The sequence below is a fragment of the Prunus mume genome, linkage group LG1 (assembly GCF_029339155.1).
Source record: "Prunus mume cultivar Tortuosa linkage group LG1, ASM2933915v1, whole genome shotgun sequence".
Lineage (NCBI taxonomy): Eukaryota > Viridiplantae > Streptophyta > Magnoliopsida > Rosales > Rosaceae > Prunus > Prunus mume.
This window is the reverse complement of record NC_142698.1, coordinates 27,415,844-27,443,443: the sequence shown is the minus strand read 5'-3', so window position 1 is coordinate 27,443,443 and position 27,600 is coordinate 27,415,844. Positions and strand designations below refer to the sequence as shown.

The window sequence follows — 27,600 nt, the reverse complement described above, 5'->3', positions numbered from 1 at the left end:
GAGTCCTGTGTTCACCATCTAGGGTTTAGGGTTCCGATATTCGCACACCACATCAACATGCCACATGGTGTATTACGTATACATATAATATGCTTATTCCCTGATATTACAGTAGACTGAGATTATGCACACATGAGAACGGATTTATCATCCACAGTTTTGGTGAGAATATCAAGGGAATGGATTCAGATACTACAGAGTATGAGCTTCATGAACTTGACAAGATGAAAATAAGTAAAACCAGAGGTTGAAGAACCTGCGAATCACTTACCACACGGAAGCCAAAGAATCAACTCATGGCAGAAAACACAATAGAGAAAACGGTTCACGGTTCTGTTTTTCATTCAGATGCTCAACAAACATTTGCTAAATGTGTGTACAAGGGCCGGATGTAGTATAAGTTATAACACACTTTCTCACCGCATTGTGACAATTCAAAAACCTGCAAACACCGAGACAATTTTTGCAACTTGAAAACCAAAATTGGAAAGCCAAACCCATCTTGCCTCCTTTTGGCCATGGGAGGCTGTGTTCCAGTCTTTCAGAAAAGTTCGTTTGAGATTTATTTCAGTCACGATTTACCTCCCTTGCAGATCAGATAGCAAGGCCAAGGCAGGCTGTGTTTCAGTCTTCCAGAAAAGTTCTTTTGAGACTTGTTTTTGTCACGATTTACCCCCCTTGCAGATCAGATAGCAAGTCCAAAGAGAAAGAAAAGGAAAGGAACAAAACCTAAGTTTTCTACTGTACAAGAAACAAAGCCAACCTAAACAGCCTAGTCACTATGGTTTATGCTACTATCATCTTTCGTCCCATTATATTCTTCCTGCAAACTCTTGCGCTTGCACCAACATGAATACTGAGGTATCGACCCATCATCTCCAATAACCCAAGTATGCTCAGCAACAGCCTCTAATGTCAACCTCATGTTTGGGTCTGCATAAGATATAATCCGATAATCGATAATCATGAAAAAGGGTGATAGACTTGCAGACAAGAAAAGAAGCCCTTCTAGTAAATCAAAATACTTAATGTCACCAACCTTTACAAAGAAGCCCTTCTAGTAAATTTTTCAACTGTGGGGTCATATCATCTGGAAGTACTAAAGGGTTATTAACAATCTGCGAAGAGAAAATTCCAATAAGATATGTTATAGGTACACCATATATACCAGGCTTAAAGTATGACATAAGTAATGGTTTTCCACGGCAATACTGGTGATTTCCATACCTTATCATATGTATCCTGCAGTGTGTCTCCAAGGAACGGGTATTGTCCCAATACCAGACAGTATAAAGTAACCCCTACTGCCCATGTGTCAGCAGCTCTACCACGATAGGTTAGCCCTGTTGATCAGAAGAAAATAAATGTACAGTACTTATTTCCTGTTTAATTAAACCATATTGTATATATGTTGGGGCAATAATCTGAACTTTATTCAAATCCAATCCTCAAAATCTTCTTAAACTGGATTCATTATACTGAGAAAGTCTGCCTTTATATGAATAAATAATTATAATATATGCAATCACATACATATGAATAATTAGCCTTCTAACAACCAAAAAATACAATAACAATACATATATTTGCTTATGAAATAACACAGAACAAACACCTATTTATATGCTTGGACCCAAATGTAACTTGGGAAAGCTGGAACATCAACTACTAGGATGTGCCCTAGGGAATAAAAATTAGACGGGTGTGTGTACTGAAAATTCAGATTCGTATCAAATTGGGATATTTTGTTTTTATGGAATGAACTCATTTGCAGATTTCTATTCAATATTAATGTGTCAAATTCAGACTCCTAATCAAGTTTGATGTGTCAACTCAGACTCTTATTCAAGTCCAGATTTGAATCTAGTATACACTAATCGAGCTATACACCAAATCTGGCCTCATTTATATCTCACAGCACAGCAAATAGATTTTTTCAATATGCTACTTTTTTTTTTTTGGCTGACTGCAGCTCACACCGGATGGATTGAATCCAGGACCTTCCACCTGTGTTCTTAAGTAGGAGGATGTTCCCTTTGGCCCAAAGGCCACTGAAAAATCTACTAGCACATTTTTCTATATTGCAAAGAAAATTGAACATATCTTATCAAACAGAAAGAAAATCTAACCTAAACAACATTCAGGTGCAGTGAAAACAGGAGTCCCTGGGGATCGGCGCAGCTCGTCATTTTCATCCTGCAGATGAAGCCAATACAACACATTATTTGTAACTGAAAACTAAGACTATTAATACACCGGAAAACATTTAAACAAAAGTCAGAAAGAACTAAAGCGATATAAGAAGAAAAGTAACTTATTGCTCTGAAGTTGGTACAAATTTCAGCAGTCAGATTACCTCAAAAACCTGGCTGACACTAAAATCCCCTATCTTCACTGTACCATTACGACTAACCAAGAGATTATCAGGTTTGATATCGCCGTGCACTATGTTCTGTTTTCAAAGGAAACACAAGAAAATCACCACAGTGATAATGGAAACCAAACAGTGTACGTTAAAGGAAGCTAGATTGCATATAAAGGGAAACAGCTGTAGTGCTCCATGGACTATGGGTGGTCCTATTTTCTGAGATATATTCCAAACTGTTGTTATGCATTTACAAACAAGTGGACATCAATCTTAACAATCAACGCATCTTAAAATAAATAATAAATGGTTTTCACGATCAAATAGCACAATGCACACCAACTACCTAGAATAAATATGCTCTAAAGCAGATATTAAAAATAAATAAAAAAATCTTTGTAGAGCAGGTACTAAATTCAATTCTCATAGTGTAAACAGGTGAGTTGGCTTGATTGCATTGGTTATAGAAGCAGCTCAAGCCAAATAGAAAGCACATTACAACTCATCAATCATATGCACATTTTAGATGGGGATTATATTTGAGTTCTCCTAGACACAGAACATTACTATTTCATCTCTACACTAGAGAACTAATCATTTGCAGAAAAATTTAAATCAAAATCGTTTCTTCATATGTAACAAGTGCATGTGTTGATCAATACAATATATGGCCAGCCAGATCATAAGGACCAAAGTGATTTCCTTTACAAAATGTATCCCCATCAAAAGCAAAGAAAACAATACAGAAGTAATGAGAGAGTTCAGCCAAGCATATATACTAAACCAAACTTTAAAGATCATACATGAGCATGGAGGTACATCAGCCCAGAAACTATATCCCGCAAGTACTTTCTTGCAGTACATTCTCCTATGCCGCCTGGTGGACCAGAACCCTCACAGACCCATTTGCCTTCAACATATTCAAGAACTGAAACAAGAAAAGGAAAAGAAAAAGAAAAACTTGCAGTCAAGCATGGGCCAAACCAAATGGTACTTGAAAATATTCAACACTAAAGCATCAAGATTTATTTATTTTAAAAATTAGTCGATAGTCCCTTGCCCATTTTTTTTTTCAACCAAAAATATAATCCTTTTCCTTTTCAGTTATATATGTCCCTTTATCTAATAGACATTGTAAAGTTATGTCTCCTTTAATGACTCACATGCTTATTTTTATGGACTGATTGTATCAATTTGAAAAAGTACCAATAACACCATTGTAATTGTCTACCTACTAAACACAATAATCAAAACGTCATCCTTCCACTCAAAGTAATAAACAGTAGTATCTCGTCATTTTTTTTCTTTGTATCTTTTTTTCTTCTCAAACTTTAAAATAGCATAACATTCATTGATTTTCCCATAAAACTTTATACTTTTGAAAATAATTTATAGAGATTTATCAGACAAGATCCATGATGAATATAAAATTAAATATGAAGACAAATGAGGATAGTGTACCTGTTCTGTATTTATGGAACATATACACTATCCTGATGTGAAAAAACGAATTATGTTGCATCAGGATGATCTCAGGCAATTTGTACTTGAATTTTGTTTTCTAGATAATTATATACTTATCATGTTCTAATTTGATAGATCTCAACAAATGTTTTCCGAAAGATAGAAATTTTATGAAAGTCAAACACATGGAATGAAAGTATTAACACTTCAAAATTCAGAAGAAAAAAATGAAGAGAAAAAAGAAGACATGAAAGTGGTGTCTTTAATTTTGGTAAGAGGATCATATTTTTTTTACTTGTAACCGGGTTTGATTGGGCTCTCCTTTGAATTTCCCTTTCTCTATTTGGGATAAGTTTGAAAAAGCATCATGATTGCAGAATCAAGCAAATAAGTTTAAAATGTGTAGAGAGAGAGAGAGAGAGAGAGAGTAGGCAATAAATACCCATGTAGAAGTGATCTATGTCTGGGTCGTCAATCACCTCAATGAGATTAACTATGTTAGGATGGTGCAACATTTTCATAATATGAACCTGTATGTTAAAGGAATAGATATTAGTGAACATTCATCTAATAGAGCGGGAAAAAAAGAAGTTGATATGGCTAAGTAATCTGCCATAAATATGAAAGGGGAAAAAGAAAGTATAACAAGTAGTAGGGTCTAGTAAAGTGGAATATGAAGCCTGGTTGGCCCACTACAACGAAAAAGCATAATGCCGAACCAGGAGATACAAAAGGTCTATTCTCAAGATGTTGCTCGCCTGAATAAACTGATATGATACTGAAAAATAAAGGGCAAAAGCCACTAGAAAGGATAATACAACGACAAGGCAACTGATCAAGAGTTTCCATCCAGGAAATGAACACTCACACACACTCACAAAGACAGAAAACACATACCTCACGAAGAACATCTGTCATAGCTGTCTCTGAAGGTGCAACTCGGAGCTTTAATAAATGAGACTTATGAAAGGCCTGCAAAAATTCAACTCATGTAACCTTTAAAAATAATAATAAACAAACTCATACAGTAACACAACCAAACCTCTACCATAAACATACTAAGACAACACTGAAGATTATATCATTCTTTATCTAAATAATTTAGAGTTACAAAGATATCATAAATCAGAAGTGATTTACATAAAATGTATTGCAATTTCCTAGGAGCACGAGATCACTTTTCATGACTAGAGTTCTCTCTTTCATCCAAACCACTGAAGCCACTAATTTAACACAAAGAAAAACTACCTTAATTGCATAATGCTGTCCATCTACAAGGCTTCGATACAGAACCTGTAGCACATGCAAGACAAAAAAAGTAACGAAAAATTTCCAGTAAGCAGTAAAAAACAGAAGGAAAAAAAAATCAGTATTTCACCCGGAAAATAAAGAGTTCAGTGCTAAAATTACCACTTTTCCATAGCTGCCTGCACCAATTTTACACTCACGAACATACTCATTGACCATCTTATTCCCGTTTTCATCCTGAAAGCGCATGCAAAAAAGTATAACTGGTATGAGAAATGAATTTCAAAGTGGAAAACACAAATGGCTTACCCCACCCGCACTCCCCGAAAAAATGAATTTCAAAGTGGAAATGAATACATAACTCGTCTTCAAATTAATTGCATTAAAAACCTAGCACTAAAGTTTACCATTAATGACAGTATAAAATTCACAATACCCAGCTCACTTATTTAGTAATAAAAAACGAGGCCAGATCTTGCAACCTCATGCCAACCATATCATATGTCATACAAGTGTGCTGAATGTGTGATGAAAATTTTGGGTGGCTTACTAGACAAATAAAAATTGATCGGTTCCTTCATAAATATTAACCAAGTCATACTCAATTCAATGACTACTACGCACTGTACTAAAACTTATAAGATACCACAATTAAACACTTCAGAACAAAAAGAAATAAATTATTTTACCTTGTACCCTACAAAATAAAAATGAAAAATTTACCTCTGTGCGAATGCATTTGTGGGTTTCCTTCACAGGGACCTGCCTACAAATCATTCCACTCTGTTCCCTGAAGTGTAAAATCTCTTCAGAACGATTGCCGCAGATGTGTGGCTCACTTTCATCAGCATGAGTAGTTCTTGTAACCTCACCATTATATGAACCATCATCCTCATCTTCTATATCTTCATCCAACAACAGCTCCTGGGAAAGGTGATTATTAAAGCCATAATTGGGCCTTGTTTTCCGTTTGGGCTTTCTAATGAAACCAAAGCAACTGCAGCAGCCCATCATTTTCGCAAGTGAGCAACTCTTAAGGAACATTAGAAACTCAATATTTCTAGTAGTTACTATAGCTCCCAAAAACAAACCAAATGTAACCTGCAAAATAATATACCAAATAATTTCAAAAATTATAAATTTCACAACACATACATAATATATTTGTAAACACACACAAATACGTGCATATGTAAAGTTACTTTAGCATATTAGCCCTGACAAACTTCATCTAAAACACAATACAAGAATTTCAGAAAGAAAGGTCCTGCTTTAACCATCAAGCCGTTTCTGCATATATATACTAAGCAAAAGCCAAACCATTCTGCTAGAATTTCTTATTAATTTTTTTCTTTCTAATTTCTTCATGTTAAACTAAATAGTAATTCAGAACACAGGAAAGTCTAACATTATCAATTACAATTTTACAACTTGGGTTTTGGCAGCGGATGCAAACCTGAGTTTACAGAGGGAGAGGAGAGGGCTTCAAGCCCAATTGAGCTCTGCTATTCAAGTGGATGCCACTCAGCCAAATGAAATAAACAGCTCGCAATATTGAAGCCATCACGATTCAAACCCAGCATCGCGATGACTCCAGTTTATATAACCACTAATGCAGGCTAACCCACACCGCCCCAACAAACGATACGTTGACCCTGTCCTGAAATACGTACACAAACACAGAGAATTTTAATAAACTAACAAAAAAATTAAACAATTTAACAAAATAGCACTCCCAATTAAAAAAAATATATATGCATAGCTAAAATTTACAAAAGGACAGCTTTGCGTGGAACTCTCAGACCACGTCAAGCACCTACGACAACGACATAGCTTTTTAAAAAAAAATCTGGGTGCCGTACCTCAAATTCAAAGAGAAGGAGACGTGATTTCAAAATCCCTATCTTTCCCACACCACAATAAATTAACCCAGTTTGAAGAATCAAAATTTGAAATTTTTTTCTTAAAAAAAACCCTAATTTGGACTCAAGGAGGGTGCGATTGCAACATTCATAATGAATTGAAAACCAAGCCCCCGAGATTGTGAGATGGCGAATACCTGAGAAGGAGAGGAGTCCGAAACGGAGCCCTAGAACGGTGCAATCGGGAGAATTTAATCCCAGGGTTGGGAGAAGGGATTTGAAAGAAACCTGAGGGCAGGGGAGCAAATTGGGAAATTTATTTGGTATGAAAGTTGGGTTAATTGGGGAATGTGCATATATAGGAGGGGCAAAAGCGGAAAAAGAAAAGTGAATTTGCGGGAAAAGCGCTTCCGAAGAAGCAGTGGGTTTGTTTATGGGGGAGGTTAGCCAGATAAAAATGGTTGCTTTGCTTGTCGTTCATCGCGGGGAAGGAGAAAATGGAATGGTAGGTGGGGTAGTAGGTGTGTGACCGTTTTATGTCATTTTATTGGGGGTGAGGTGTTGGGTTTGGAAAGTACACATCTTTGACACAACAAAACAACACTCATGTACTACTAATCCACCCAAAAAAGGAAAATCACTCTGGTGGATTTGAGTTTATGGGATGTGACTCATGTTACAGTTTCACGCAATTCATTGATTTAGATTATGTATATTAATTCATCTCATTCGGTTTTCATCCATGTCAATTTTTATGCCATTTCAAGTATCATGTTAGATATGAGAAAAAATTGTATGAGACGTGACGTTACTAATCCAAATGTTATTATGTGGACAAATGGTATTAATGGACATGGTTGATATTTCAAGGGTCTAGAATAATATTAATGAATAAATACATGTGTTATAACATGAGTATATTTGTAACACCACGTAACAATGTACATGTCTCATCGAAAAGTTACTCCAAATTTTTACTCTCACTTTCTCTTTCACACTCCCTACTTTTTCTCACTATTTTGCAGTTACTTCCTCGTAAATACATCCATAATGCATAGAATGTGTGGAGATTCCTAATTTTTATAAAGGGAATAATTATTTGTGCTCCATCCATTAACTTACTACCCAATTTGATGGTATGAGACAATGCATTAGGGAGCACGAATAATGCTCCCATAAAAGAAAGTTATTAAAAATTAAATAAAGTATGAGAGGTAAGCATATTTTGCTAATTTTCAAGTAAATTAGTGATGGCATTTAGATAGGAAAAAAAATACCATCACAAGGCCGATTGTGCAAGAAAACCGATCGACACTTGCGGTTTTTATGAACCAACTGACACCTGCGGTTGTTGAGGCGGTTTCGTAAATCCATACCCAACAGTATATTGAACATATGACATATATATAATGAGTTAATTTAATATATATTTTTAATGATATTTGTATTCCTTAGATTAATCAAACGATTATGATTTAAGGATTGAGATTAATCCTAGCCGTTATTAATTTCACTTACTCTTTATTTGCGAGTCACACACTCACAAGTATCTGAAGGATGCACGTTACATTCATCGCGCTTAAAGTTACATTTTTAACATGCATACACTTGCTTTTGTGCAACTTACATAAATGCCAACACAATAGATAGTTAACTGTCAACTAAATCATTCATGACACTTTGTTAACCTTTGAAAAGACACTTAACACGTTGGCTTGTTGACTATTACTAATTTACATTATTATGTACAACGCCGTAAATTCTTAATTTAAATGGTACTAAAACAGTGGAGTGAAAATCTCTATATAATAAGTTGTACAAAATTAGAAAAGAGCATAAGGAGAACACTACATATATAAAAGTTTCTTGGAATAATGAAATCATCGATGAACCCAAATCAATTAGTTTAGATACATCAAGTCCAATGCTAAACCTTAATAATACAGAATTATGACCTAACCCTCAAGAACTACCAGTCGTTATGCCAAACAAATTACTTTGACAATGGCATTTTAATTCAAGTGGGCCCAGGGTTGCCCTTGCCTAATTACTTTGACAAATTGTGGGTTAGGATAAAACGTATCAAAATGGACCCACTCAATAATCCAAGACATAATGCAATCAACTTATTTTCTCTTCCACTTGATAGGTAAATTACGCTATCAAATTGATGAGGACAGCGAAAAAGGTTAACTGAACAGATTTGGATAACATATTTTTTAAAACAAAAATAACTATCAGTTAGCTGTAAAATGACAAATTTATTCATGTATTCTGGTTCGGTTTGCAATCAAGTCCAGAACATAAGTTTCGTTATATTAAAAGATGAAATTCGACGTGTTAATATGTAACCACTATTATGAAGACACTTGTTTTTCTCTCCAAATATTCGTAATCAATTCAAAAGTCGTCTATTCTTCTTAACATTATTAGAGCATCCATAGTAGGGGAAGTATAAATTCGAGAGTGTAAAGACACTTTTATATCTCCTTTACACTTTCCGGGAGATGCAAATGTCATTTTTGCTCCAATGAGTTGGATGCAAATTCAAAGATGTAAATCTGATTTTCTTGTATTAATTCATTTTTTGTGTTTAATTTTTTTTATTTAATTTTGTGTGTGTTAGGTTTAATATTTTTTTTTCTAAACAAATCGACCTACAAATTTAAAATTCCAATAAGATATAATTTCATTCAATATGATGTAAATAAAATTAATCTGAACCGTCGGCTTTGATATGAATTTATTCTTCACCATTGATCAGTGAAGTTGTTAGTTTCATGTTTCAATTTAAATGAAACATGGTCATACATTAGGAGAAATTATAGAATAATATGGTATTATCACATCACCTCGTGATACTCCCATTCAAAATTTGTCATGTATTATATTATTATAAACATAAATAAAACTATTTATACAGCTGGATTTAAAAATCTTTTTTTTACATTTTCAAGTTAAAAAATAAAAGAACTGGAAACAGAAGAGGAAAAAGGAGCCACCTTAATTAACAACCACCTTTCTCGCAGAGAATGCTATCCACCATTACTAACATGTACGTCATTCATCTTTGTTTATTCCCATATTTCATATTTCTATTTCTTCACCTCAATTTATCAACACAACCTTAAACATTAAAAGGATGCTTGAGAATCTAGCAGACCTAATAATTGCACATAGGCCTCTCTTTCAATTTAGGGTTCAACGAAATATATTGAGAATTTGGAAGGAGGTGGGTTTATGGTTTTAAGGGATTTGTTGAACCCTTCATAGTCTTGCAAGGCCAAGAACATACAGTTTCGAAGGTCAAGAAGTCTAAAATCTTCTGATGGATTTCCATGGCAGGCAGTTGGGGTAGGGCGTTGTCGTTTAGGGAGGTGATTGCTTGGCTTATTATTTTTATTTATTTAAAGTTTTCTAAATTTAAAGATAAAAATAAGGGTTAAATTCAGCTTGTAAAAACTTAGACAAGTGGCAAATTTTGAATGAAAGTATCACGAGCTGACGTGGTGATACTGTATCATTCTATAATTTCTCATACAGTAGAGAGTTGTTGGAGAAGAATGTTGTACATTTGCATCATTTTAATAACTTCCCCATTTTAATAAATCTTAGCCACGCCTTGGGCCCACCATTTTAATAACTTCCCCGTCTTTTAGGGAGCTTTCCTCTCTTTTCTATTTTGGCTTTTATGTTACGGGACCCACTTGACTCGGTGTAAAATTAGATATACATTTGCATATTTTTTTCCCATCTCACGGCTGTGATGTATATTTACAGCTATATACACCTCCCCATTGCAGAACATTCCGGCAACCAAATGTGTATATTTGACATACACCTCCACATACACATTACCACTGTGTATGCTTTTAGAGTTGTAGGACTTGATTTCTTCTTAACAGATGTTCAATTAGGGCATATTCAATGCAAGAACCCAATATTTGGACGCAAATTCAAATTATGGGTCCTCTGATTGTGAACTGTAAAGCATAAAATGCATTGGTACATTTTCTAAAAAAATACGATAAAAAAATTTGGCCACTACATAATATTTTAATAATATATGTTTTTTTATATGTAGTCTTTTCATAAGAATACATGAGAAAGACAACTAGGATATGTGAATAAATATGTATTAGTTGTGAGTATGTATATGTATAATAGAAGAATTATACATTTATTTTTAAAGTTACAAAATTTTCATATTATGAGAAATATACATAAACAAAAATATTTATAAAAAATACATACATATATAATATGCGGATTTACTAACTATGTTATAAATATCCATTCATTATTTTGCTCTAATATGGAGGAATGAATTTTCTTTTGAGTCATAGGTCATGAAGGGAACAAGATGAGGTTCATAAACTTGCACCTACCTACCTTTCCAAATTCCCATCTACCACAAAATTATTAAAGAGAAAAAGAAAACACTCCCCACCTACTTATCTATTGGAATAAAATACACATTGATCCTTTTGCCAAATTTGCACAATGTCAAATCGTCACACATGCTGAGCAAATGATGTATTGTCTGCTACTTTTACAACTTGTGAAAAAAAATTGTGATGTGTTACCTTCTTTTGATTTGAGATACGCAATGCACATGCACCATCATAATTATGTTACTTTGATAGTATGATAGACTGGTGGAATCATTCTTTTGTGGGAGCAAGAACTTGTAAAATTTGACCTATATTGCATTGGCTAATGGAGCCTACCGCCAATTTGTAAAGTTTTGCCTAATGCAGCTCAAGTCTCAGATATTCCTTTGCCATATCTTAGTCTTCTTTGAGGTATTTTATCAAACTATTTGCCCCCATTCAACAGAAAATATCATGAAAACTTGGCATCTTCATAGGTGTAGAACAAGACTGAGTGGGGGCTAGTGCCTTCACCGGCTCCTTACTAGATCCGCCAATGTGTGGAACGTTTACTTACCTAGAGTGTTTATTTTTGTGTTATTCGTTAATATGAGATTGAAATTATTATGATTCATGACTTTTCCAGTGTTTATTAATTTTAAATACATAATCACCTTAAGTCAATTAGATAGTTATACTTTATAAGGAAGCTACGTATTCTTCCAATATAAGATTCTAAGCTACGCATTTTACTTTATAAGGAAGCAACATGATGTGATGTGAGCGTGAGTGTATGTTGTTCCTCATGAGTTCCATTTTGCTGAAATACAGGCTTGACTTTTGCGTGTATATTTCTTGATCATAGATACAAGTGGATTCCGCTATAAAATTGACGTGCATTCATTATTATGAAATACTGAATATTCCTTGATCGTATATGAATATTCCTTGATCGTAAATATACGAGGACTCCACTATAAAACTCACATGCATTCACACGCTCACACGTTCATGGGCGATTATCTTCAACATTCCAAATTTCATCTCGCGTGATATTTTAGTAACTAATTGTTTAGCAGTGGGTTTTGCCCTCGTTGGGCCTTAAACTTTGACCCATGTATTGTAACCATGGCTGAATCTGGGCTTGCCTAAGTTGATTTCTTCCATTCTCTCCTTATTGAGTATGCTTAAGAATAATTAGGCCGGGGCTTCTTGGCCCATGGTGTACCGGATTTTCTTGTGCCCAAGATAGCAATGGAATTGTTCGTGCCAAATTTGAAAAATAAATCGTTTTTGTGGGCAAAATGGTGTTGGCAATAGGTCAAAACTGAGGGCTGCTTTTTCCATGACTATTTCTCCACCCACTTATAAACGGAATTGTTTATGACAAGTTTATAATTTTGCACAAAAGACGCACTAAGGACTTGAGTCAAAAGAAAAATAGAAACGTAATCTTACTATATATCCATCCGCCTATCTACATTACTGGCATGTTTACTAATATGTAATTGGATTAGAATGAATTGAATTGAGGAGGAGTTGGATTGATGAGAATTAGATTCCGGATTCCTATGGAAGTTGTTTACTAAACCATTAGAAAAATATCATATTCTAAAGTGGATTAAGAGCTCTTGAGCGCCAAAAGGGTGTTTCATGAAAGAAGGGATATATTTAGGATATTTGAGAAACAATAGTGAGTGGAAATACGATGATTTCGTTTTTTCAGAATTTAATGGGAGTGGAAATAACATCACTCAATATTCAAAAAGATGCGAGGGTTATCAATCATGCATTGGAAAATACCATTTTTGCCGGTTAGGTTTTCTATAAATATGAAATTGTGCCAATTTGACCCTTAAATTCTTAAAAAAAATGGTATTTTGATAACATACCCTAAATAATGTGATTCTCGTTTGGGATGAAGTTGAGAAACAGAGTATGAGATAAAAGCTATTGAAAGATTCATTTCCAAGTTACAAAGGGAATGATAAAAGATAAAAAGGTACAATAATGTTATAAATGCAGATTTTATGGATGGTTACTCACAATAATATCTCTCATTTGAAGTGAAGAGTGGAGTAATTTTTGTATGTTCATGGTATATCAGTTGGTTGGTGTACGAACGTTCAATACACATGAGACATGTGAAAATATTCTCCAATATACATAGGACATAAAAATAATAAATTTCCACATGTCCCATGCATATTGGATGGTACACTAACCCAGAACATACAAAAATTATGTTAAATCCAACGTGTCACTTTTAGCATCTAGAAAAAATAAAAGAGTCTCACTCCAACCGAAATGTTAAATCCTACGTGACATAACATTTATGTCTCATGATGTTATATTTTGGCTCAATTTACCTCTTAAATCTACTTTTCCTATTTATGAATTAACAAGGTGTCACCATTGTTGTTGTTTTTTTTTTTCCATCTTAATTATTCTATTGTCCTTCGAAAAGTAATTTTGCAATTGAAAGTCATTTTGACATAGTTTACCGAATATATCAACCCTTGGTGTCCATTTTATTTCATATTGTCAAGTTCGTTAAATAGGACCCACAAATGCCGTGTCTGAACTTTGAATAGAAAATTTAATAGACTCAATAATAAAGAGTAAAGTGCAACACAAAAAGTTGATTTAATAGGAAAATTGAGCCAAAATACCTTTCGATAGAAAGGATGGAGACCTAAGGGACATTCAAACCTTTATGCCTTTGAGTTTTTAGGAACAATAGTCACATAACTTGTACTTGAGTCACATTTTGGTCATTTTTTTATTATTAAAGAAATGCAATTTCATTCAAACTAAAAATCAGCTTACAAATAGCAGAGAAAACAAGGGACGAAAAGCAAAGTGGTTTCGTTAAAATCTTGCCATAAAAACCCTGATGGAGGAAATCCAATTAAGAAAAAAAAGTACAACGACATCCACCATTACAAAAAAAAAAAATAAAAAAAAAAAAAAAAAAAACATTTGCAATAACCATATCCTCCAAATTAGTGCCAACAACTGCACATTCTGGTTATTGAATTTCCAAAATGTGTGTTATACTTCCGTTAGCACCGTTGATTATGACATTACATTTTATGTCAAATTTAACCTAAAATTTAACAAATTATGTAACGTATCTGATGTCAGGACCAGTGCTAACGAAAATTGAGTTGACTACAAGTCCACAACACCTAAAAACCTTCTAACAACAAGTTTGTGTTTTTTTTTTTTTTTTTTTTTTATTTTAAATTTTATTCTTTTAATGTTTGGAATTTTGGATATGTAGAATCCTAAGAGCATCCACAGTGGGGAGGTGTATATAGGGGTGTATGTTAAATATACACCCCAAGTAACCGGAATTGTCTCCAATGGGGAGATGTAAATGGATGTAAATATACATCACCATTATGGGGATGTAAAATAAAATGTATATTTACATCTATTTTTACATCCCATTGCATGCGGGATTTATCCGAGAAAAGAGAATAAAAATAAAGAAAAGTCAACATAAAAGCTGGGACCCACGATTACACCCCCGAATTTACACCATCTCATTGGAGCAAAATACATATTTACACTATCCGAAGGTGTAAAAGGGATGTAAAATGGCTTTACACCTCCGAATTTACACCCCATTGTGGATGCTCTAAGAGCATTTCCAGAATGCAGTTGGGCTCTGGGGGGTTATCGTAGGCGTTTCCAGCAACAAAATGGAGCCCGGCAAGAGGTGGGGGCCAGCATGCTTGCTGGCTGGGTTGAGATGATGTCATGATGACTTCACTCCCTTTGTTCCCAATAAAAAAAAGAAAAAAATCGAAAAAAAGGTAAAAAAAAAAAAATACTGAAATTGTTTTCTATAAATAACAACCAATACTCTTCACTTTTAACACCAACAACCAATATTTTTGTAATAAAAAATACCAAAAAATTACTTATTTTTTTTTCTCTCTATACCTTATTTCCATTTTCAACATTTAAGTAAATGTCTTTGTCCTTTTACTTTTATTTATTTTTATATTACTCCATTTACTTAAGTTTACAATGTAAATAAGGAAGTACCCCCCATTTGGATTCAAATAAAAATACTAGAAAATCAAATTCCCACCAAATCAAAATATGAAAAATCGGTTTTAGTGCAAAATACGATTTAGGCTAAAAATGATGGCTCATTAAGTCAATATATACTTCATATTAAAATCCCATAAAATCAAGTTTTTTATTTGATGTATAAGGAATAAAAGCGCCAAAAATTTTCTTGAGAAAGATGATTATTTCGAAAAACAATTTTTCATACTTAGTTAATATTGCACCTCCGCTAAAAATCTTGAGAAAATGATTTTTCATACGTAGGAACCCAAAAATCTTATCTGAAAATGTTATCTAAATTAATTGTTTAAGTAAACAAAGTTGTGAAAAACAAAAAATGAATAGTATCCAGTAGCTTAACTGGAAGTGCTCTAATGAGATGATCCTGATTCACTATTTTATATTCCTCTATATACAAATATAATAATAAAAATGGCAAAAATTGGAGCCTATGAGGAAACGAGAGGCAGCGGTGCACTGTGTTCAATCGCTTTACGGCTCTCTCTCCCCCTTCTTCCGTCTCTCTCTACCCTTCTTCCGTCTCCAAGACTAAAGCGCGCTGTTCTATCGTTGGCCCCAAGCAGTCTGTGAGGCTTTGAGCACACTATGGCTCTCGTCGGCGTGCTTGCTTTACAGGGGTCTTTCAACGAACACATAGCAGGCAACCCCTTTTCCTCTCTATCTCTCTCTCTCGTGGCATATGTATTTCTATATTGTTCCGAGTGTTAACTGGAATTTTGTGTCTGTGGTTGTGTGTTGTAGCGCTGAGAAGGCTTGGGGTGAAAGGCGTGGAGATAAGGAAACCAGAGCAGCTTGAAACCGTGGCTTCCCTTATTATCCCTGGAGGAGAGAGCACCACCATGGCTAAGCTCGCTGAGTACCACAATCTGGTCTCTTTCTCTCCCTCTCTCTCTCTCTCCCTCTGCGATTTTGTTGATTTATTAGTGCTTTTTTGCTTTGTTTCTTGTTGGTTTAATACGAAAATGACTTCTATATAACTTCAGTAAAAAATGGTATAGTTTTGTTTTTGAGTGGTGTAATCTGTATATTTTTGTTGGGAGATTCGGTTAAATGTGGATTAGAGAAAAGGTGGTCTTTACTATAAACCATGTTTGAACAATTTTGGCTTGCCTTTTTGTACTAAAAAAAGCAAACGAAAGGAAAACAAAGAAATATACTATAGCCTTTTTTGAATTTGATTAACAAGCAATGAACTTGGCTAAATGTACCCACCAATTTTTATTTTCTATTTCTGAAAAAGGGAATTTTGCTAATTTTTTGTATATGGTCTACTTGTTTATATACTCTAATGTATTTTGACTTGCCAAATTTAGGAATTCTGGCATTTTCTTCAATGTCATATTTGATTGTGACGTATTTAGTTTATTGACAGTTTCCTGCTTTGCGTGAGTTTGTCAAAATGGGGAAGCCTGTTTGGGGAACCTGTGCAGGGCTTATCTTCTTAGCAAACAAAGCTACAGGTTCATTTTCTTTCTTTCTTTTCTTTTATGAATCCTTAAGTTATTGGTATTTCATTTTTCTTCATAGTAGAATTAAAAGCAGCAATTTTTTATTTTATTTTTAGTATTGAGTTGAGTGGCATGTGTTTTCAGGACAGAAAATAGGAGGACAGGAACTTATTGGAGGTCTAGATTGCACTGTCCACAGGAACTTCTTTGGCAGTCAGGTAATGCACTGACTTCTGTATTCTCAACTTAAACAGGCTTATCAAAATAGATAAGCCATAAAAATGAGACACCCGTTGCACTGGTAAGTGTGTCAGTATTTAACATGGTAAATTGTCCTAAAGTTCTTGAATTTGGAATGTTCATAAAAGAAGAGCTGTACAGGGCACATAGTGTGAAGTTTGAATGGTTTGATTGTGTTTGCAGTTCATTTCTGTTACCTGAAGCGTCATCTGTCTACCATATATTTCTATACTTAGTTTATTGGAATGGTGGATGTTGTCATTCTAGATTTCTAATGTCACATTCATATTATCTTGAAAGGTTTCCACATTATAATTAGCAAATTCCATTGGACCTGTTAATTGAAAGCTTTCTTAGATTATGATGCAATATAAACTGTCTAAAATAAACTAATTTCATAAACCACATCACTATTTCTTATGTAAAGAAAAACATCACTTTTTTTTAAAAAATCTAACAAGTAAAGTGCTTGTTATTAGCATAGAAACATTTAAAAAAGAAAGGAATTTTTTTTAAAACTTTATAAATTTATGTAAGCTGTAATTTGTACTCCAGATTTTAATGTTAAAGGAATAAAAAAGATAAAAAGGGCTGTGAGGAACTGTGGATTATTAGGGAACTATCTGTTGTAAATTGTAATACGTCAGTTTATTTGATGTTGATATTCAATGTTGGGGTTCTTGAGTTGTCTGTCTGTTATTAATCTTGTTTTTCTAAAATAAATTACAGATTCGAAGCTTTGAGGCAGAACTTGCAGTACCAGAGCTTGCCTCTAAGGAAGGTGGTCCTGAAGTATTTCGTGGAGTTTTCATCCGCGCTCCTGCTATCCTTGATGTAGGACCAGAAGTTCAAGTGCTGGCTGATTATCTTGTCCCAATTAATGAGGTATTGGATTCAAATTCTGCTGTTGAAGCACAAGAGGTTTGTGGTTCTTTCTTCTGTCTGTAGAAATTTTACTGGCTATAATGCTATATAATCAGTCCGTAGTCAAGGACTCGTTGGTTTCTTTTAGATCGGTAGCTTTATTTGCTTTTTCAAAGACCATATTTCCTTGCAAACCATAAATCATCGAATTAAGGGCAGGCAATCGGTCAAAGGTATCCCCAAGTCGGAATTCCGGCAACACCAAGAAGTATCCATTCTTAACACAATGAAACCGCCGGCTTTTTAAAAAGATTTCCTCTTCAATTATGCACGATTTACTGTACTGGGGTTGTCTTCCTTTCTTGGGAGTGAGAGATGGGTAAATTCAACCAGCTTCGCTCAGTGGATTTGGCAATTCTATTTTTGTGGATAGGGTAGATAATATTGGAACATAATTCGTTTAAAAAGGTAATTAGTTTGGATGTTTATGATAGTGAAGCAAATGATGGTCAAAAGTACAATTTGATATATGAGAAGCAGTCAATTTCTTGTGGTCTGGTCTTAAATTTATGCCATATGATTAAAAGCTGTTGAATACAATCAGACTGATACTTTGATATGTTCATGAGGATGGGACTATTTTAGCAATGCTCATCTGCAATTAGTCACCTGGCATCTGATCTTGTAGAAATGTCATCTAGCTTAGTTTTTGGGTTCTTAAAAAACAACCACTCACAAACCCGGTTGTGTCGTGTTTATAAGACAACTTATTTTTTAGATAATTAGATTTTGCACTGAAATCTATTGTCAGTAGCACTGCTTCTGTTCTGGGGTGCAAATATGCAGTTTATTGCAATGAAAAACATTAGCACCATTCATCAACTATGAATTACCAGTGGTGATGGTGATGTACCACTGGAATATATTAGTTATGTTTCACCTTCTTTTGTTGCTTTTTTCTTATTAGCTTTGTATATTTCAGGAGAATACTGGGTCTGAGAAGAAAGTGATTGTAGCAGTTAGACAAAGGAATCTGTTGGCGACTGCCTTCCATCCTGAACTGACAGCAGACACTCGATGGTAATTACGTATATTCTGTTGGAGTGGATCTAGTTTCTTCTAAATTTGACACAAGGTTCTAAATATTTGTTTGCGCAGGCATAGTTACTTCTTGAAGATGGCAACTGAAACTGGAGAAGAGGCCTCAAGTAGCATTGTTGCTGTTGGAGCAGATCTGAATCTTGACCAACAACCAAAGATTGACCTCCCTATATTTCAATAGTGCCAGTGAGATAACTGAGATAAAGGCGTGTTTCCTGCATTTTTGAAATTATTTACTTTTATCAGTCGGTTTTTTCCTTTACTGATGTTCATGTATGACATCTGTTAAAGGTTTTTGATCGTCAACAAGTATTCTTTCTGGTAATTGGTTTAGTTTTAAGGCAGATAACCAGTTCTGCGTTTCAGACAGTGTATATAAACTATAAAGTTGAATAGAAAGTTTCTTTTTAATTCTTGAAATAAATGTTGACAATATTTTGTTTCTCTAGTCAGATGTGAATTACCATTTTGCATTTCTCAAGTGTGTTTAATTGCGAATGCTTGCTAGTAGAACAAAATTGGGAGTACTTCATATATGATGTTTTACAGTTTGAAGTAGAAATGAAATCAATGCTTTGGATAGATGTGTAAAACGTACAGCAGGACACTTGACACATCGCGTGAAGAGAGAGGGCATGCTCTTCTAACTTAATAATTCTGTTCCCAATCCTTAGTTTGCTTCTTCCGATCCTTTTTTTCTCGTGATCCCCGATTCCTCTTCTCTCCTAAAATCCTTTCTAATTTCTAAGTTCTCATTACTTGTTCTACATCACAAGGATAAGAAGAGTGCAAGTGAAACCCAGCACTTGGGATATGGGCCAGTCTCACCCTCAACTGTGTTGACAAAAAAATACGCATCACTTACGAAACATGTTTAACACGTGTGATACGTCAATGAGATTTGAACTCAGTATCTTATCTAAGGTTAAAACATAACATCATACAACATGACATGACACCTGACGTCAAATTTGTGAATGAATTTGAGGTTATATTTCTAGACATGATAAGTTGAAAAGTCGTGTTTGAGTTTAGAATAACTTCACAACAAAAAAATATTGCCTGGTGACGCTAATGCACAAGCCGATTACGTTTGTGTCCATGACTTCCAAGTTCCAAAGGTCCATCCATACATGCTCACTATAGAATTCTTGTGCATAACAAGTCCTGAGATTAAATGGCTTCATCCGCCATTTTCTATTTTCGATACACAAGTTGAGCTGGTATCTTCAATGGCGGATATGACCCTTTGCTTATCAAGTTAGTCAGTCAATGCTATCTTCATGCGTGCATCTTTTCTTTTCTCTGATACGTATCTTGCATGCGTAGCGTAGCGTAGCTATAACCTATTCATAGCAGAATCGTGCTTCCTACAAAACCATTTTACATCAAGGTCCAATATATTAGTTTAGAAAATTTTATGATTGCAAAATAAGCATTTCTAGGGCATTTGAGTTTGTGAAAAATAATGAATCCGATAAATTAAAGTTCCTCTCATTATTTTTCGCCAATGCAAAATACAGGGGCACAAAAAATCCGAGACCATCCGATTGAAAGGCAGAAATGCTTCTATGAGCTTGCCATACTGCGTCGGACTATGACAAAGATTAGAGTTGAAATCCTCGTCCAAATGTTAATTAATTGGGGTTAGACAACTTTTAATTGATGATTTCATGCAAAATTGCAATTTTGCTTTGCATCACTTTGGGCCAGCCGTAAGAAATGATGATGTGCTACGCAAAATACAACTCTAAAAAGTCGTGCCAAGTCTTCACTGCAAACTCAAGCCAACGCCAATGCTTCAGGATGTTAAAAGGATGTTTTGAATGGGTATCTAACCAAAATATAGTTAGAAATAATTTGGTCAAAACAAATGGCACCCAAATCAAATTATAAAATATTAGCAGATAATGCCTAGTTTCTCCTTAATACTCCCCTATAAATATCATTTTGAACCCTGCCCTTCCCATCTATCCTTCAAGTGCTCAAAGTACTAGTAAATCACTAGAAGGAGTAGATCAACATACACAGTAGCTAGAAATGGCAAAATTAAAAGCGTCTTATATATTAATGGCTCTCTTTGTAGTGCTCATTGCTATGGAAGCCACATCTGTTCACGGCCAAGGCAATGGAAATGGCAACGGCAACGGCAACACTGGCAGTGGCAACGGAAATGGGAATGGTAATGGCAACACTGGCAGCGGCAACGGAAACGGCAATGGAAATGGCAACACTGGCAGCGGCAACGGAAATGGCAATGGGAATGGCAACGGCAACACCGGGAGTGGCAACGGCAGCGGTAATGGTAATGGCAACGGGAATGGAAACGGCAATGGGAATGGTAATGGAAATAGTGGAAATGGCAACGGTAATGGCAATGGCAATGGTAATAATGGCAATGGCAATGGAGGCAATGGCAACGGAAATGGCAACGGCAACGGCAACGGGAATGGCAATGGTGGCAATGGAGTCAATGACAGTACAAACTACGACGTATTGCCACCACTAGAATCCGGACAGGAGCGATACCAGTGCAAAGCACTAGGGGCCTGTTTCTACAAGACCCTTGTATGTCCACAAAAATGCCCTCAGAGAAAGCCCAAAAACAACAAGAAAGAAAAGGGTTGCTTCGTTAACTGCGGTAGCAGCTGTGAAGTCACTTGCAAGGGTAAGCCTCCTACCTTAGTTACTTTAATTTGATCACTCAATTCTGCCAATACTTGCACAATAAAACTACCGAGACTACATTTACTCACCACATTTAGTTATAAGGAAGTGATAAATATGTAGTTAGTAGATGTGCTACAAATAACACTCTTTATTAATAAACCACATTGTGCTAACCTCTTTCGCAGTTAGAAGAAACAACTGTGACGGCTATGGCTCTATCTGCTACGACCCTCGGTTTATTGGTGGTGATGGTGTCATGTTCTACTTCCATGGAGCCAAGGGAGGAAACTTTGCCATTGTATCAGACGATAACCTCCAAATCAATGCACACTTCATCGGGACTCGACCACAAGGAAGGACTCGCGATTTCACATGGATTCAGGCCATCTCAGTGATGTTTGACACTCACACCCTTGTCATTGCAGCAAAAAGGGTCTCAAAGTGGGATGACAAAGTTGATGCTCTCATGGTAAAGTGGGATGGTGAGACCATTAGCATCCCAACTAATGGAGAAGCCGAATGGAGGACTAGCGACGAAGACAGAGAGGTGATAGTCGAAAGAACGGATGACACTAACTATGTAAGAGTTATAGTGACTGGGATCGTGGACATAGCCATTAGGGTTAGGCCTATTGGAGAAAAAGAAGACAGAGTTCATCACTACCATATACCAGATGATGATACTTTTGCTCACTTGGAGACACAATTCTCATTCTCCAATTTATTGTCTCCTCTTGTTGAAGGAGTTTTGGGAAAGACTTACAGGCCAGGCTATGTTAGTCCAGTGAAAAGAGGAGTTCCAATGCCATTGATGGGTGGGGAAGACAAGTATAAAACTCCATCACTCTTTTCACCTCTCTGCAAGGTGTGCAGGTTCCAAACTACTACTCAATCTGCAGGGCTTGCAATTACAAGTGAAGGACTTGGTGATCAATACTGATCAATTCATATGGTCATCACGGGAAATAAACACCGTTTCTTAGTTGTTAAAGTTCAATAATCAAGTGTATCATCTGATTTTAGATAACTAAAATATTCTGCACTACTTAAGTGATGTTTTTCTTGATGCGGTAGCCGTGGTCAGTTGGCTATTTCAAATAAAAGAGGTTTATTATGTGGTGCACTTCTAATGAAATTCTAGGCTATCTTCGGTGGATGAACTACTTCGATAGTAAGCCTAAGGAAATTTTTTTTTATCATTCAATTAAAAATATTGGAAACATGAACAAGAACTTGAAGTAAACTCATGTGAAAAAATCAAGGGCTGTTGAGAGAAAGGCCCATGTAACTCATATATTTCAAATATAAACCCACTCATTTTTAACTCTAACTAAAACATTTAAAATATATTAACATTCGTCGTAGTACTTTCAACTATTTTACAATTGATGCCATCCACCTTTAAATTACATTAAAACGTTAAAACATTTCATGTAATCATAACATATTAACTGAGGGACTTTATTACCGTTCAAATAGAAGGGATCATAATTACATTCTCTAATTAATGTAAATTTTCTCTTATCATCTATTTTATTAGTAATGGATATAAATTAGGGTGCGGTTAAATGAACCCTAAAATTAATTGAGTACACCCTATTACCAAACTATTTATTGAATTACTAATTTACCATAATATAAAATGATCAAAAAAGATATATTGAATTGTGAAACAAATATAATTTTAATAAGTATACTTATCATATTCAACCCTAATTAAACATAAGCAAATTAGATGGTTACTATAGTGCAAATTGGATGCATCAAAAGGAAAATATATCCAGAATTGATAACTAAGACGTACAAGTTATAAATGCTTTGTGTCTGTATATCTCATCCACAGTGTCCTATTTTTTCCGCCTCAATGATATAAAGCAATGAAACCAATCAAGATCGAACAAGCTTTATATTTATTTGTAATAGATTGTGCAAATATCCAATCTTATATGGCTATTGGGTTGGTTATATTGATTGACATCCAATACCATCATACCATCCTTACCCTGCCCCATCTTGAACACCATACTCGAAAATTTTCCTAAACTCATCCCCATACTCGATTTATGTGCTTCATACCTGACCCATTAGGGTCAAAGCCCCGCCCCAAACACCATACTCAAATTACTAATTGTATGGCCCACAAGCTCGAGCCACAACTTCATATGTGTTTCCTTTCCATAATTTTTATACACAAGTGAAACTTGTATCTTCAATAGCGGGTGCCTTTTGCTCAATTATCAAATTGATGATTAATGACGACTTAAAGTAGCTTGTATATATTTTTCTTGTGAGAAGAGACGTATACATCATGCATGCCTCTATCTATCTATATTCTCAGTTAATTCAGGTTAAGGCTCACTAGTTTAATCTCAAATTAAAGGCAACCCAACTAGATTTCAGGTGACGTCGTTTAGGTTCTGCCAATCCTACATTCTCTATACATAGTAAAATAGTTGTACAATATTATTCTACGTTAAGGTCCATATGATACGTACCAATCAAATAAATTAGTAGTATATATGAGTGCAAAATAAGCATTTCTTGCCAGAGTCTTGTTCTTAAATGATTTCACATTTAAATTACTTGTACAAAAATAGATAATTATATAAATTTCCTAGCTAAGATTATTCTTTTGTGCTTGCAAAACTGGGTCAATTTCCCCCATTTTGAGCTCAAGTCCTTTGACCAGTTGACTGAATGTCATTAAGCTACGCCATTGTCTTCTTATGTAGTTTTGTGTCGTAAAAACCCTTTCCTTACCATGAAAAAACCAGTTTGCGTAGGACTAGCTTTGAGTATTTTACTAGTTGGGTATAATAAACTACTGCAGAGTTTGTAGCGGTGGAGTATTATACCTGTAAAATATATACGGATTTTTCTATAAAAATATTGTTATATACATTGTATATGTGTATATACTATGATTGAATTTCATAATTTTAACATTTGAATCTGTATGTTGTTCATGCGAGATTTTGAATTTTTACCCAAAAATACCACTAGGGACCGAGTCGCTAAGGCTAACCCACCCTCCAAATTCACAAAAGGAAGAAAAAAACCCTTATTCTTCAAAATGAAACTGCCTTGGTAAGCTTCTCATACTTCGTTGGATTCTCACAAGAATTGAGGCAGGCACCATACGCATAATATACTGCGTATGACAGGTCTTATGATATATGCATATACTACGAGAGTATGCACAGAATCCGGCAGAAGAATAAAAATTCCTCCTACAAATGTCAAGGTAAATGTATATTTAGGTCATAAGGTGAAGGATATGTCAAACAAAGTAGGGCAAATATTCAGTTATGCTAAGATAGGCTCATATTCTTCTTCTTCTCCAATATTGAAGTATTTATACAAGTACAAAGATATGTTAACTCTAAATAAAATAGGAAAAATATCTAAATTACAATAGGAAGTAAATCTCTATTACAATAGGACTAAATAATAATTGGTAAGTAACAAAAATCTAATGAAATAAGGAACCAAAATCCTAACTAAGTAAGGACTCACCAACACTCCCCCTCAAGTTGGGCAAAGATATTTCGCACGCCCAACTTGACAAGCGAGTCACAGAACACCATACTTGAGAAGCACCAATTGTAGAGAAGGTCTTTTCATCAACCACGAGTGAAACAAGTGACAAGCTAAAGCAAAGTTCGCAACGAAAACACAAGAGCAAACCCTAAAAAATAGGGCATATAGAAGAACACATAAAAGTAGAACACAGAAACCCTGTGAGCACGGCAGTAGATAAGGCGGAACACGGACACCCTGTGAGCACGCAATAGGTAAGGCGAATACAGAAACCCTGAGCACGGCAAGGCAGAACACAAACCTTAAAAAATAGGGTAAGGCAAGGTAAAGCCAAACCTAAAAAAGTATAAGGTAAGGCAAAAATAGTCAAGAGCAAAGGCAAAGTCAACAGGCATGACCACAACGGAAACACACCAACAAAGACATAAGCAACAATACGGCACCATAACAGGAGCAATAAATCGTACCAACAAAGCAATACAAGGGACTGCAACCAGCAAGAGCAATAAGGCATGGACATAACAGGCATCATTAATAGTAATCAACACTGTCCCCAAGAGTCATAATAGGCAGGAGCAATAACATTGTCTTCAAAGAAGAGATCTAACAAGTATGAGCAACGATCGCACCAAATGACATAGTAGTTAGCAGCAATAACAATGACAAATACTTCCATTATTGCAGAGACAACTTCTCTTCACTTCCCATCTCCCCCAAGAGAATGGGTCATTGAAACCATAAGAAAAGTGGCACTTAAGAAACAGAAGCGACTAACGCTCGGATGTAGAAGAATCAACCATGGCAGATAGGTAGCTGAATTGCAGCATAATAGATGAGCAGCGATGTCACTCCCCCTCAAATCCGATGATGTATGAGAGTCGAGATTTGGAGAAAGCAACACCGATAAATAAAGTTGCAACTCCCAAATAAAGTTGCATCTATCTCCCCATCAAATCCGACACTGGTAAAGGGTCGAGATTTAGAAGAAGAGAAATTGAAATAATAGTAAAAAGACTCAAACATGCCAGTCTAGTGGCAGAAACAAATGCAAGAGGGGAATGTGGTAGCATACTGCTGTCCCATGAAGAAAAAACTTCAGAAAATGAGAATAGTGAGGGAGGAAACCTAGCAAATCATGAACAGAGACAAAGACAAAGATAAGGTGCTCAAACGGGAATTAGAGCAAAGGACACCGAAAAAAGAAACCCTTCATGTGTGGAATAAGAATAGATAGAGTGCCCATCAAAGGGAAGCAATATTATATAAGGGAGCTGTGAAAGCGAGAGATAATGCAGTGAGAGAACAACAAAATGGAAAAAGTTGGTAAAAGAAAGATGAGAAATAGAGAGAACATGAAAAGAGTTCGGCTACATAGTAGGGGAAACCACATCGGTAGATCAAAGGAGGAAGAAACTAAAGATATTAAAAAGTAAAGCATGAGAAATTGCATGTGACAATTTTTAAAAAGAAACTAGTGGAAGAAAGTGAGGTGCTAGAACGGAAAAAAAAGAGAGAATAATGTTGTGATTGAAGGAAAATAATGACAAAGGAAGGTGTCTGTGAGGAAATAGACAGACAGAGAAAGGGATGAATATTGGAAAGGGGCCAAAGGTAGAAAGAAATAAGTATAAGGGTAAAAGGGAAGGAGATAGAAAAATAAATAATAAACACCCAATGGGAAAGGCTAGAGTGACAGAGATGGAGCGATGGCGTGAGGAAAGAACACAACAAACACCAATCATTGGGCATAGACAAACAAAAGAGATAAACATAAATAAAAGAGAGCTAAATAGAGCAAAGAGAGAAACAGAGAAAGGGTGCTCAAAACTGAGAAGAGGAAAGGCAACTCAAGAAAGTAGCTGAAGAAGACAGAGACCGGCAGAATAGTCAAAGGAAAGCTTGGTGAGCGGTGACGAGGCTCACGGAGTAAAGAGACTTGTTATGAAGTTTCAAAGATAGAGAAGCTGAGGACATCAAGAAAGACCATCTGGCATACAAAGATGAAAAATAATATTTTTGGAACAGTAGCAAAGAAGCATGTGAAGGCTAGGTCCGGTGAAAACACATATGAGAGGATGAACAAAAGAAGATGACTATACAAGATGAAGGACCCATGATGGGTTAGGAATGAGGAGTGCCAATGACTCTCAATTTGGTAGAGGTTATCACATGTTAGGAACCTGACTCTGATACCATGTCAAACAAAGTAGGGACAAATATTCAGATATGCTAAGATAGGCTCATATTATTATTCTTCTCCAATATTGAGGTATTTATACAAGTACAAAGATATGTTAACTCTAAATAAAATAGGAAAT

The 27,600-nt window shown here is 35.3% G+C and overlaps 3 protein-coding genes across 4 annotated transcripts; 2 read left to right on the top strand and 1 right to left on the bottom strand.

The window, feature by feature from the left end:
* Positions 1 to 312: 312 nt before the first annotated feature.
* Positions 313 to 7,361, bottom strand: GRIK2 (geminivirus rep interacting kinase 2). The gene is made up of 13 exons (XM_008227314.2): positions 7,137 to 7,361; positions 6,534 to 6,737; positions 5,801 to 6,178; positions 5,240 to 5,314; positions 5,078 to 5,122; positions 4,727 to 4,801; positions 4,272 to 4,359; positions 3,169 to 3,293; positions 2,357 to 2,452; positions 2,130 to 2,196; positions 1,228 to 1,343; positions 1,040 to 1,118; positions 313 to 933 (listed from the first exon to the last, which is right to left on the bottom strand). Exons 3-13 carry the CDS (start codon positions 6,119 to 6,121, stop codon positions 773 to 775), a joined length of 1,248 nt encoding a protein of 415 aa, XP_008225536.2. The 5' UTR covers positions 6,122 to 6,178; positions 6,534 to 6,737; positions 7,137 to 7,361; the 3' UTR covers positions 313 to 772.
* Positions 7,362 to 15,839: 8,478 nt separating this feature from the next.
* Positions 15,840 to 19,520, top strand: PDX2 (pyridoxine biosynthesis 2). Of its 2 annotated transcripts, none has more exons than XM_008227302.3 (7): positions 15,840 to 16,059; positions 16,161 to 16,288; positions 16,792 to 16,879; positions 17,012 to 17,085; positions 17,837 to 17,992; positions 18,954 to 19,051; positions 19,130 to 19,520. In XM_008227302.3, the coding sequence occupies exons 1-7, from the start codon at positions 16,005 to 16,007 to the stop codon at positions 19,251 to 19,253; spliced, it is 723 nt and encodes a 240-aa protein (XP_008225524.1). In that variant the 5' UTR covers positions 15,840 to 16,004; the 3' UTR covers positions 19,254 to 19,520. The 2 variants fall into 2 exon arrangements, with proteins under 2 accessions (XP_008225524.1, XP_008225516.1); XM_008227294.3 differs by having other exon boundaries at positions 17,837 to 18,028.
* A 1,539-nt stretch (positions 19,521 to 21,059) lies between these two features.
* On the top strand, positions 21,060 to 22,807 carry LOC103325427 (uncharacterized). Its single transcript, XM_008227585.2, has 2 exons — positions 21,060 to 21,740; positions 21,928 to 22,807. The coding sequence occupies exons 1-2, from the start codon at positions 21,113 to 21,115 to the stop codon at positions 22,680 to 22,682; spliced, it is 1,383 nt and encodes a 460-aa protein (XP_008225807.2). The 5' UTR covers positions 21,060 to 21,112; the 3' UTR covers positions 22,683 to 22,807.
* The last annotated feature ends 4,793 nt before the right edge of the window (positions 22,808 to 27,600 follow it).

What these genes read in the sequence shown, in the direction of transcription:
- GRIK2 (XM_008227314.2), bottom strand. Translation starts at nt 6,121, where the DNA reads ATGTTCCTTAAGAGTTGCTCACTTGCGAAAATGATGGGCTGCTGCAGT. An exon ending in ACAAATGCATTCGCACAGAG is followed by an intron (nt 5,315 to 5,800) that starts GTAAATTTTTCA and finishes ATGCGCTTTCAG; the next exon opens with GATGAAAACGGGAATAAGAT. An exon ending in GTGTCAGCCAGGTTTTTGAG is followed by an intron (nt 2,197 to 2,356) that starts GTAATCTGACTG and finishes CTTCATCTGCAG; the next exon opens with GATGAAAATGACGAGCTGCG.
- PDX2 (XM_008227294.3), top strand. Translation starts at nt 16,005, where the DNA reads ATGGCTCTCGTCGGCGTGCTTGCTTTACAGGGGTCTTTCAACGAACAC. An exon ending in CTTAGCAAACAAAGCTACAG is followed by an intron (nt 16,880 to 17,011) that starts GTTCATTTTCTT and finishes ATGTGTTTTCAG; the next exon opens with GACAGAAAATAGGAGGACAG. An exon ending in GGAACTTCTTTGGCAGTCAG is followed by an intron (nt 17,086 to 17,836) that starts GTAATGCACTGA and finishes AATAAATTACAG; the next exon opens with ATTCGAAGCTTTGAGGCAGA.
- LOC103325427 (XM_008227585.2), top strand. Translation starts at nt 21,113, where the DNA reads ATGGCAAAATTAAAAGCGTCTTATATATTAATGGCTCTCTTTGTAGTG. An exon ending in CTGTGAAGTCACTTGCAAGG is followed by an intron (nt 21,741 to 21,927) that starts GTAAGCCTCCTA and finishes CCTCTTTCGCAG; the next exon opens with TTAGAAGAAACAACTGTGAC.